Below are 12382 nucleotides of genomic sequence, written 5' to 3' on the forward strand. Positions count from 1 at the left end.
AGGTGTAGCTCAGTAGCAGAGCACTTAGCTGCCATGTGCCAGTCCCTGGGCTCAGTTTCCAGCCTGCATTTGAAAGGATATTTAACCATGCTAGCAACAAGAGAAACACAACTTACTGTTCCTATGGCTTATCATCTGTCACATGGACAAAACCCGGAGCTGAACAACATATCCAGTGACCAGGTGATATGGGCAGCCAAACAGGCATTCTCAGAAGCTGTGGGCAGGGATCCAAAATGATACAACTATTATGGGGTGGGACAAGAAAGGTCTGTATGTCTTTCCCCTTAGATGAACGATATCACTTCCAAGAGTCTAGCCCAATGATGTTGGCGAAATAGCCACAGATGTATGCAGAAATTATATTTTATAGCACTTTGTGTAAGAGAAACAAAAAATGGGAGTAGTTCAAATGATCATTAGTAATCACTGGTGGAAAGACTTATGACAAATCCGTTCAACTGCATATTTTCAACTATACCCACGAATGAAAGCTGAGTTTACCTGATGCTGTGTGAGTAGACTGCTCCCCAGACGCACACGGAATGTGAAGGAAGGCAAGAAGAGTGTGTTCAGCTCATCACTGCTCCTCTCCATGGGAGGAGGATATAATTTTAAATAGGTCTATACATTGGGGGGGGGGTTGCAATTTTAGAAATGCTCCTGAAAAGGAAGAGATTATGGAATTAACAAGGATAATTGTGGAGGACTTTTAAAAATATTCCTTATTTAAAAGAATTGTTCTTCTGAACCATGTAAAGATTTTCTCTTAACTAAAACCTCTGAAAAATCCATTGAAAACTGAAATAACACACAAATGAACCTCAACATGTGTGGACCTGGTGTATGTATGAACTCCATCCTCTCTTCTATTTCCCGCCCTTAAGCATGTGGGCGTCATTGTTGCTAACCCTAAATCTCTGAAAATCCATAAGTCTTGGAGTCAGTGCAGGGGCTTCCTTCCCTGTGATGACTTAATGGGAGGTCTCAGTAGAAAGCCAAGATCTTTTTATTTTTATTTTTTTCTGTTTAAGTTACAAACAATTGCTTTAAAACATTACTTATTGTATATGTATGGGTATTTGCTCTGCGTGTAAGCCTGTGCACAAAGTGCATGTCTTGTGTCCAAGAGGCAGAGAAGAGCATCAGATCACCTGGGACTGGAGTTACAGACACTCACGAGCTGCTAGGTGGGTGCTGGTAATTGAACCTGGGTCCCCTGGAAGAGCAGCCAATGCTCTTGGCCTCTGAGCCATCTCTCCAGATCCATAATTACTTTTGTTAATTTTGGTTTTTCTCCATCCTTTTCTCTTTGCAGCATTACTAAAGATGCAAGCAAACTGGGCATGGTGGCGCATGCCTGTAATCCCAGTACTCAGGGGCAGAGGCAGGTAGATCTCTGGAAGTTTGAGGCCAGCGTGGTCTACAAAGCAAGTCCAGGACAGCCAGAGCTACATAAAGAAACCCTGTCTCGAAACAAAGCAAAACAAAAAAGCTGCAGGCGAGCCATGTGTAGTAATGCATCTGTAGTTCTAGTGACTTCAGAGGCTAAGGCTGCAGAAGCCCTTGAGGCCAGGAGTTCAAGGCTAGCCTGGTCAATATAGCAACACAATACAAGGACACATCCAAATGGGCAGGTTCCCATGCCCTCCCTCCAACCCCAGTGTTTTCCTTTGAGACAGGGTCCTATCCTAGGCCAGCCTTGAACTTTTTTTTCTATGCAGCCCAAAAAGACCATGGACATCTCATCCTCCTCTTTCCATTTCCTGAGTGTAGTGGTAACAGACGTGTGTCACCACACATGGGTTTTAAGTCCCTGTCTTTCAGACAAGGTCCAAGAATGGAGTAGTATAAGAATTCTGAGTGCTTGTGAGAAAACCCCAAGAGAACAGGACAAGATCTTATGACCTTGGTTTCTTTAGAACTTGGGCTGTTCTTGGCATGTGTTTGTGTGCTCCTTTCAGGGTTAGTGAGCAGCAGCGAGTCTACCTCAGATTACTCATTACAGCTGGTTATTGTTCCTTGTTTATGGGCCTCTTTCAGGAAACATGTTTTTTTCCAAGTGTGGCTTCTCCTTGTGATGGCACTCTTTTCTCAGCAGACCCTGCTTAACCCGCAGAGTATAACTTGTTTGATGCTTTGAATAAAGTTGGCTACCCCAAGAGACTTTAGTTCACCTCATTTGTCAGCTTCATTGTCCCAGGTCCCACTCTCCTCTAAAATCTGTCTTAAACTAAGAAATTTCCAGCCAGGTGTGGTGGCTCATGCCTTTAATCCCAGCACTCAGGAGGCAGAGACAGGTGGATCTTTGTGAGTTCAAGGCCAGCCTAGTTTACAAAGTGACAGCCAAGGCTACACAGAGTAACCGTGTCTCAGAAGAAAAAGAAGAATTTGAAGAAGAATTCAAAGAAGAATTCGAAGAAGAAGGAAGAAGAAGGAGGAGGAGGGGGAGGAGGAGGGGGGAGGAGGAGGAGGGGGGAGGAGGAGAAGAAAGAAGAAGAAGAGGAGGAGGAGGAGGAGGGGGAGGAAGAAGAAGAAGAAGAAGAAGAAGAAGAAGAAGAAGAAGAAGAAGAAGAAGAAGAAGAAGAAGAAGAAGAAGAAGAAGAAGAAGAAGAAGAAGAAGAAGAAGAAGAAGAAGAAGAAGAAGAAGAAGAAATTTCTGGCCTGGATATCTGGAACAATGGCTTGGGTTTTTTGTCTGTTGTGTTTTTGTTTTGTTTTTTGAGGACAGAGTATTTTCAAAAAGGGATGCTTCATTATGATCCAGTGACATTGAACGCAGTCATCAGGAGTGGGTAGCCTCATCCAAGAGCAGAAAAGATCCCGCAACAACAGTGAACCAGTGTATAGGCAAAGAATAGTATGATGCAGGCCTGAGTCAAAGGGAACCACACAGAAAGCCAGGAATGCAGGAAAGATTTGATTCCAGTTGTCCACACTGAGAAACAGAAATCAGCTCTGTTTGGAAGCACAGAATGGTAAAACTGCAAGCACTCCTGTGTGACCATCCTGTGCATGTATGTCTGTGTAGTCTAGTTGCCTCAGGGCAGGCACACAGTACCTTTTCTGGTGAGTGTTTTTTCAAACATGTTTAACCACGCTTTGTCTTTTTGTTTCTTTTACATCACAACTTGTCCCTGTAGGACATTCTTCAGCAATGCTGGAAGACACTGGAGATAGAGCCCACTAGGCTGTTCCAGGACTTCCTGGACAGGCTTCTTCTGTTGGGCTCCAGGCAGACAAGGGACAGGAGTGTTGGCATGCAGTTCTAGGGCATACTCCGGTTCTGTCTGCTCTTGGACACTGGAATACAGAACTTTGGCAGAAGGAACATATATGCCCCTTCTGTCATAAAGCATCCTTGGTGACCACCCAACCTAGGTCACAGACAGGGAGAGCAGAGACGCCACCCTTGACGCTTACTGATTCACTCACTGTTGTGAGGACCTTCAGGCAGCAGTTGCAGCAAAGAGGTTTAAACCTCAGCCATGGCTGTAGCATACCGGGAGCCTCTCTTTGAGACAGTGGGGAAGCGCATGGTCGTCACAGGTGAGCAGAGCATGTGTTCATTTTCTCATATCTAAGCCATATCCATCCTCACATAAAGGGTGAGACAGTGAAGCAATCACAGGACTATTGTCTTATACTCTGGGCTTGTCATAGACACCTTGATGCTATCAACAGGCTATTTATTATAGCTGCTATCAGTCGACCAAAGCTAACTTTGACAAAGGAAGATTTCCAATAGCATATATTCATGGTTAGTGTAAGGAAAACTGCTTGACATTAATTTAAAAAGTTATCTTGGTCACATTTTCCACTATTAGTGATTTAGATTTCTTGCAGCTTTTACAACTAGACATGTATTATGGAAAAGCACTTGTGCAAAATTGAATAGTAAATAAATGGCTTAAAAATTCTCAGCACTATTCTATGTTTCTGTTGTTTTGTCTTTTGAGAGAGTCTCACTCTGAAGTCTTGGCTTGCCTACAACTGTCTGTGTAGACCAGGTTGAACTTGAAGTCATAGAGATCCACTTTGGTCTGCTTCTTGAGTGCTAGGATTAAAGATATGCATACCATACTAAGGAAAAAAAAAAGATTTTTAAAAATATAAACGTCACAAACTTGTTAGATTGTGCTTTATTCTTTCAACTTACACTTCCAGTGACTTGGGCAGTGTGTGTGTGTGCGTGTGCGTGTGCGTGTGTGTGTGTGTGTGTGTGTGTGTGTGTGCGCGCGCAGTTATAATCAAATCTAAAAAATAAGAATAAGACATGATGAATTGTGTTAAGTCCTAAAGACATAAAGCAAATGTTGATCTTATTTTTTTTCTTTTTAAAATTCTGAGGGGCTGGAGAGATGGCTCAGAGGTTAAGATCACCGTCTGCTCTTCCAAAGGTCTTGAGTTCAAATCCCAGCAACCACATGGTGGCTCACAACCACCTGTAATGAGATCTGGTGCCTTCTTATGCTAGGCAGGCACACATGTGGGCAGAATACTGTATAAAAAAAAAAACCTTTAAAATTCTGAGCATGTCAAACAACCTTGCACTTGCAGAGAACAATTCACGGCCCATTTAGTGTGGGCACTTGTAAGTCTTTTATCATTGGCCTCATCCATTTCTGTCTTGTAAGTCTTTTGGAGCCAACAAAACCAACTTTTCCAGTCTTAGAGTTTGTGTAAAAGAAGATTTCCTTCACTCCTGGCTTGCTTTGCAACAGGTGGGAGGTGGGAGCACAGTGATCAGACTAAGGTGGTAACACTTCACCCACCACAGAACAGGTGGTGTTCAGGATGGGCACAACCCCCACATGTTGTAGAAACAAAGTGGCAGAGTGGGCGTGAATCTGCAGTAGCCATGGGCCACACGGGGCTGGGGGGCATATGGAGCCCAAGTTAAAACCAATGGGAAAGGAGTGGGCGAGGAGTGGTTCTGGGTGCTCCATCCTGCATCTGGAATCTCTCCTACTCTGGAGACTTCTTAATTAGTCTTTTAAAAGAGGGGTGATAGTGGTGTCTCTGTTTTACAGGACATTTATGAAGTACAGGGAATTTTCATATCCCCACGACAGCTTCAATTTTATTATCTGGTGTTGATGGTTGGATCCAGGGCCTTGTGAGGGGTGTTAAATTAGGGTTGCAGTATTCGGGAGAGAAATCACAGAGGTAAAGTGACATTTGCATCACTTTGTGCAAACACATAAACTATCAACATGACTTATACTGTGGCTACTGATCCTAAGTACCAGGCTGAAGTGCAAGTGGGCAGGTGTCTCTCCACTGTGGTGTCATCTTTCCCTCCCCTTCCACTGCTGTGCAGCCTCTGCTTTTCCTTGAGGCTAAAGTCTCTGCATGCTTCCTCCGAAACACCTCTGCACAAGAGAGTTGTCTCTTTTCACTGATGAGCTCATTTATATTAGTATGAACTCATGAATATTTATTTCAAATTTTGGGCTGTGCTCTGATGCTAATAGTTGGTGGTGTTCCAGCTTTGGCCACTGTGCGCTTCCTGCTGTCTGCTGGGCCCACCTTGGCATACATCACCGTGGATGCGGTCGGCTGACTTGTATTACGCCTTCTTTCCCTCTGGCTCCACTCCTAGAACCAACTGTTCTCTAAGGAGCCTTGGTTTCTTTTATCAGGTGCCAGGTGTGATCATAGCTGTTGGAGAGCAGCTTCTGTCAGACAATTTAGACTGCCAGAACAAGGAAATAGGTGTGTGTTTGCTAACTTGCATAAGCATGTATCTATAGATAGTCCTGTGTGCAGCCAACCATCTGTGTCTACGTTAAGCTCAAGATGAGTGAGAGTGTGTGAGACAGACTCTCATTATACAGTCCAGGCTGGCCTTGAACTCACAATCCTAACTCACTTCGCCTTCTTGTATTTCCGTAACTGCCTCACTATTCTTTGTTCTCAGGTCCCCAAGTCAGCTCAGTTCTAAACACTGTTCCCTTCTAACATGGTGTTCGTCCAGTGCTCTCGGATTTCTACAGAGGGGCAATGGGACTCCTCCCCACTGACGACTCACATCAGGGGAGTCACTGTCTTAGCAAAGCCTCACTGCCTGTGAGGCTTTGCTGCCTGTGAGGCAAAGAACTGCCAATCTCTCTCTACCAGGGCCACCAGGTTTCCCCACCCCCACACTCTTCCCCCCCTGAGACAGAGTTTCTCCGTGTAACAGCCCTGTCTGTCCTGGACTCGATTTATAGACCAAGCTGGCCTTGAACTCACAGAGATCCTCTTGACTCTGCTTCCCAAATGCTGGGATTAAAGGGGTGTACCACCACTGCCAGGTAGGCTTCCCTTTTCTTTCTTTTTTTTTTTTCTTGTTTGTTTGTTTGTTTGTTTTTCGAAACAGTGTTTCTCTGTGTAGCCTTGGCTGTCCTAGACTCAATTTGTAGACCAGGGTGGCCTGGAACTCACAGCGATCCACCTGCCTCTGCCTCCTAGTTGCTGTGATTGAAGGCGGGCGCCACCATGCCCGGCGTGGGCTTCCCTTTTTCATAAGTCTCCTGCCTGTCCCCTTTAGGCACTGAGGTGGGCTGCTGGCTTCTTCTGCGGCTCCATTATTTTCTGCCCCTTCCTATGGTCCTGTCACTACTTTGTGAGGTTTTGGAGCTCTTCCTTCCTTTCTCTCTTTGTAATAAAGCCTCTATTTTCTTTTCTTAATACTGCTTTTATTAATTCTTTGAGAACTTTAGACAACGCATTTTGAGGATATTCACCTCCCCAGCCATTCCGTTCTCCGTTCATCTTTGACATTTCTTCTTTTGTGTTTCAGTGCCCCCCCCCCCAACAAGTCTAGTTTGTGTTGCGCAGCTAGTTTTAGGAGTGGGTTCTGTCCTGGCATGCAGTTGACCTACCAGGGGTCACATCACTTAAAAAAAAAAATCCTCTCCCAGCAGCTGTCACAAATGTCAATGGCTCCTCAGCTATCGGAGGGGTTTCTGCCTGCCTGCCTGCCTGCCTTCCTCTGTGCTGGGTAATTAACTTGAAACCCTTATAACTGGCTCGTGTGAAGACAGTAAGAGACTGTGGAGAGCTCAGCCCTAAAATCAGCCTCTATTTTCTTATCCTGACTCTCCTTCACCAAGTCACACAGGGGCCGCGTCTCATCCTCAAGCTGAGTTTTAGTCTTGGGTCTAACTGTAGCCCTTTGCGCTGGGGTCACTCCAACCACTTCCTTTTTTCTTATCTCCTTGTCCCAACTCCAGTGAGAGAAAAGTGTTTCCCTCTCCACTGCCATTTTATTTGAGCCCAGGTTCCAGAATCTGTTATGCATGGGCCCTGTTGGCAAAAATCCACCAACCACTTCACTGTGGGTCCTTGCAGCTCCTCTGTAAGCCTCTGTTCTTGCAGACTCCTCACTCCTAGCTCCTCAGGTCAGCACCCTTTCTTCTCCACGCCCTTTGCTGAAATCCGTCCCCACATTTGTAGTACAGGTTTTGTTGTTGGTTTGTGTTTGTTGGTCTGAGTACTACCTAGTATCTTCCTCCTCAAACCGCCTAAGTAATTTTTTTCTTATTGTTATACATTAAGTTATCCCCTTATGTTGTAAGTTTTAGGAGTTATTTTTTAAAAACAAATTCTTAAGGATACATATGCACTGCGTAGAATCATATGGAACAGTTCCAACCCTCTAAAAATTCCCCTTGCCTCATTTACTCATTTCTTCTCTTTCCTTCCCTTGCATTCCTGGCAACCACTGATATGTTTACACTATAGTCCTGCCATTAAACCAGAGTTAGCTAGAGGGATCCCCCTATCCCATGGGTGTGAGACCACCCTATCCATTTACATGGTTAATGGACAAAATATGAGAGCCCCCACCTGAACATCAACCAAAATGTAAAATAAGCAAGCCAACCACCACACTCAGAAGCATTGCCCAGTCTACAGCACCCGGGGCTGGAACCATACCATTATGTGTGCCTGTTAGATTGGTGTCTTTCTATTTAATACACAAATAAAATGGTTTTCATGGATGAATGGCTGATTTTTATCCCGAGTGTTATCACATTGTGTAACAATTCCTCCTTTTGCTAATCCATGTACCTTTTGAAGGCTCTCTCCCAGATTAGGGCACTTGTGAAAGGAACCTCTGTAAACATTTGTATTCATGCTTTTGGATAGACTTATTTTCAAATCAATGTGATAAACACCTAGGTGGGTGCTTGGTGGATCAGCTGCTTTGTTCCTATTCTGATTTGCTTTGAATTGCTGTGAAAAACACCATGACCATTAAAAGCACCTTGGGGGGAGGAAATGGTTTATGTGGCTTACACATCCATGGTTATAGTCCCTCACTGAGGGAAGAGAGGGCAGGAATTCAAGGCAGGAACCTGAATGCAGGAACAGAAGCAGAGACTATGGAGGAATGCTGCTTACTGACTTGCTCCCCATGGCTTGCTCAGCCTGAAAGCCATCTGCCCAATGGTGGCACCACCCACTGTGAACTGGACCCTCCCACATCAAGAAAATGCCCTACAGTCTTGCCTACAGGGCAATCTGATGAAGCAGATAACACCAACAGAAAACAACAAAGATCCAACCAGTACAGCTTCATAGGAAGCTTCCTAACTGTCTTCTAAACTAACTACCATTTTGTGTGTCCATTAGCAGGAAGCCAAAATCCATGCCACTCTATATCGTGGTCAGCACGTAGGACTCAGCTATTTTTACTTTTAACTATCCTAATAGATGTGCAGTTGCTGTGTGAATTCATAACTCTCTACCAGTCAGCAATTCTTCATGTATTTGCATATACGTTCTTGCTGTCTCTTTCTTTGTTGGTGTCATAGATTTAAGTTTACCCACTTTATAGTGAGTTGGGTAGCTTTGGTTTCTTATTGCTGAGTCTTAATCTTTATGAATAATGTTTATCTTTTATTTTTTATAACCTTTATTTTTAATACCATGAGATTTTACAGTCATATAGAAAGACTGCCTTTAGAAAAAAAAATTTAATATAAACTTGACTGGAATGGTCTGCTTATCTCTTTATGCAGGAGTAATAACATTTAATTGCTTAACATTTAATTGTGATTGTTTAGGTGGGCATAGTTGAAGGTAAGAAGATAGCAGTTCTTAAATATAGACGATAGGGTGGAAGCCCTTTGATGAATCTTTAAAAACCCTTTCGTTTCTTTGTAAAAACACTGTAGTTTCAAATCCTTTTAAAATTTATGTCTATATTTATGTATACATATATATAGTATATTTAAAGGCACAGACATGAGTTATTCTTATCTAAAGGGAGGGCAATTGTCAAATAGGAAAAAGTGTTCTGGAAAAGAAGCCATCAGCTCTTTAGTCTTTAAGACCCAGGAGAGCTGACCCAGCAGCTCTTCAGTGGTGGCACCTGTAATTATCCTTTGATTTTTCTGTTGAAATCTCTTAATCTCAAAGTGTCAGCACTCTTTGTTAGTGTAATGTATAGTAAAAAAACAAACAAACAAACAAAAAACAAAACAAAACAAAAAAACCAACCTGTGTCGAAATTAAAACATTAAAATTGTAAAATAAACACCCTTTTTAGCTCAAAGAAGCTGAGCCCGTAGGTAAACAAACAAACAAAAAATAATTGCTATTCTTAAAGTGAACCTAGATTCTTTTCCCAGCATGCACGTGGCACCTCACAAGCATCTATAACTCCAGTTCTGACATCCTCTTCTACCTCTGCAGGCACGGCATGCATTTGGTGCACACACTAATATGCAAGCAAAACACTCATATGCTTAAAATATATTTAAATAATCTTTGGGACTGGAGAAATGGCTCAGTGGTTAAAAACACTGCCTGCTCTTGCAGAAGACCCAGGTTCAATTCTCAGCATCCTCATGGAGGCTTACAGACATTGTAACTCCAATACCAGGTCATCTGATGCCCTCTTTCAGCCGCTGGGGACACTGGGCATATGTATGGTACACAGACATATACACACAGGCAAAATACATGTGAACATAAAAGCAGAAATAAATCTTTTTTTTTTAAATAAAAGGATCGCTGTGTTTTCTAGATTTATAATTTTATATTTCCAGTCTGTGACTGCTTTTGAAGCCATTTTTGTGCCTATTACACTTTGCATTTCCGTCACCAAGGCCGGTCCTTCCCTTCCTTAAGCCAATGTTAGCCGCTGTTGCTGCCAACTGTACGAATCTTGGACACATAAAATCTCTTCGAATTTACCAGTCTATACTCAGGTTCATACATTTATATATTTCAGCTTCTCATCACCATTGATGAGCTTCATGGGTTCACAGCACATTGAAATATTATCTTCATATTTGCCTATATTTTATATTTACTTTAGAAATGTTCACTCTTTTAAAATTATGTGAATGGTTTTGTTTCCAAGTTTGGTGGGGTGGGGATTGAACCCAGGGCCTCACACACGCTAGGCAAGTGCTCTACCATCGGGATACAGTCCCAGCTCCCTTGAACACTTTGCGTCACTATTTTTCTCTTATATGTATGTCAATGCTTGTGCATGTGTGTGTGTGTGTGTGTGTACATATGTGCATGTATACAAGTGTGGACATATAAATATGTAGGTACATATGCATGCATGAGCACGTGTCTGTGTGTGTGTACATATGTACATGTCCAATAAATATGTAGGTACATATGCATGCATGAGCATGTGTCAGTGTGTGTGTGTGTATGTGTACATATGTGTATGTATACAAGTGTGGACATATAAATATGTAGGTACATATGCATGCATGAGCACGTGTGTATGTGTACATATGTGCATGTACACAGTGTGGACATATAAATATGTAGGTACATATGCATGCATGAGCACGTGTCTGTGTGTGTGTGTGTGTGTGTGTGTGTGTGTGTGTGTGTGTAGGCCAGAGGTTGACATGCAGTATCCTCCTTGATTCTTCCCACCCTTCTTTGTGAGGCAGGATTTCTCACTGATCTGAGGCGTGTGGATTCAGCTAGGCGGCCTGGCCAGTGGGCTCCAGGGGTCCTTCCATCTCTCCCTTCTCTGCTCGGCCCTGGGACACAGGCACATTTTACTTGCGCTCTGGGGAATGAAACTCAGGCTCTCAAGCTTGTACAGCAATCACTTTACTGACTGAGCCAGCTCCTAAACCCTTCCTTCTAATATTTTCTTATATTTATGAAGAACAGAATTAGCAGATGAGATTCAAATGGATACATACTTTTTATTAATGACATGAGCTTTAGGATATATGTCTAATATGATGAATAATGTTTTTAAGCTCACCAATGTTAAAGATCAATTTTAGTTATTTTGAAAAGATGTATAAATCTTTTCATGTTAGCTTTTGAAAATTGTATTATGAATAAAACATATGCCAGTGATCTCCTACCAATCACCCATATTCAATGACTATCAAAAGTTTGGCACACTTAATAAATGCATTGGCTTCTTCTACCAAAGTATTCTAAAGCAAAATGTATGTATATATATATATATATATATATATATAATTTACATATATCCTTTTTGCCTCTCTAAAAACTATCACATTATTCTTGCGTAAGCACAGTGCCATGATATCGGCTAATACAATTAACAACTATCCTCTGACACTATATCATAACTACTCCATAACTAAGTTTTTCTGGTTGTCACTAACTGTAGTTTTAGGGGCTGAGGAGATGGCTCAGTGGGTACAGTGCTTGCTGGGCAAGCATGAAGACCTGAGTTCAGATCCCCTGCACCCAGGCTCAGGGTGGCTATATATGACCACAGCATTAACGGAGAGGGGGTGGGTAGAGACACGTAGATCTTTGGAGTTCTTTGGGCAGCTAGTTAACCCAATAAGTGAGCTCCAGTTTCAATGAGAGACTCTGTCTCAATAAATAAATAAATAAGTAAAAAGGTGGGTCTGGAGAGATGGCTTAGTGGGTAAAAGTGCAAGTGTGCAAGTGTGAGGACCTGAGTTCAAATCCCCAGAACCCATGCAAAATCTGAATATATTCCTTGAGCTTCTGTAACCCTTATGGGGTAATAGAGGATGAAGCTAGGCAAAGTCTGAAAGCTGGAAGGCCAGCTAACATGGACCAACTGTCCTATCCAAGGCTCCATAAAGGGGAAGACAGCTGCTGTGTGGTGGCACAAGCACTCAAGGAAGCAGAGGCAGGCAGATCTCTGTGAGTCTGGGGCCAGCCTGGTCTACAAATCAAGTTCAGGATAGCCAAAGCTACACAGAGAAACCCTGTCTCAGGGGGAAAAAAAACAGCAACAAAACAAAACAAACAAACAAATAGAAAAACAAAATGAGGAAGAAGTTTTTTTTGTGTGTGTGAATGTATGTACCCACATTCACACACTTGAATACATGGGTGGGTGGGTGGAGGGAGGGAGGAAAGGAGGGAGAGTTAGGGCACCCAATAT

The 12382-nt window shown here is 42.8% G+C and overlaps 1 protein-coding gene across 4 annotated transcripts in view; it reads left to right on the plus strand.

Moving 5' to 3' along the window:
* The first annotated feature begins 3375 nt into the window (after positions 1 to 3375).
* Positions 3376 to 12382, plus strand: part of SPMIP2 (sperm microtubule inner protein 2) — a 109727-nt gene continuing 100720 nt past the window's right edge. For all 4 annotated transcript variants that reach the window (XM_084769700.1, XM_084769699.1, XM_084769698.1 and 1 more), the window contains exon 1: positions 3376 to 3549. In XM_084769700.1, coding sequence (XP_084625826.1) covers positions 3489 to 3549 — 61 coding nt within the window. In that variant the 5' untranslated portion in view covers positions 3376 to 3488. The remainder of the gene's footprint in view (positions 3550 to 12382) is intronic.

Source organism: Acomys minous (genome assembly GCF_964271855.1).
Source record: "Acomys minous genome assembly, chromosome: 19".
In the NCBI taxonomy this organism is placed as follows: Eukaryota; Metazoa; Chordata; class Mammalia; order Rodentia; family Muridae; genus Acomys; species Acomys minous.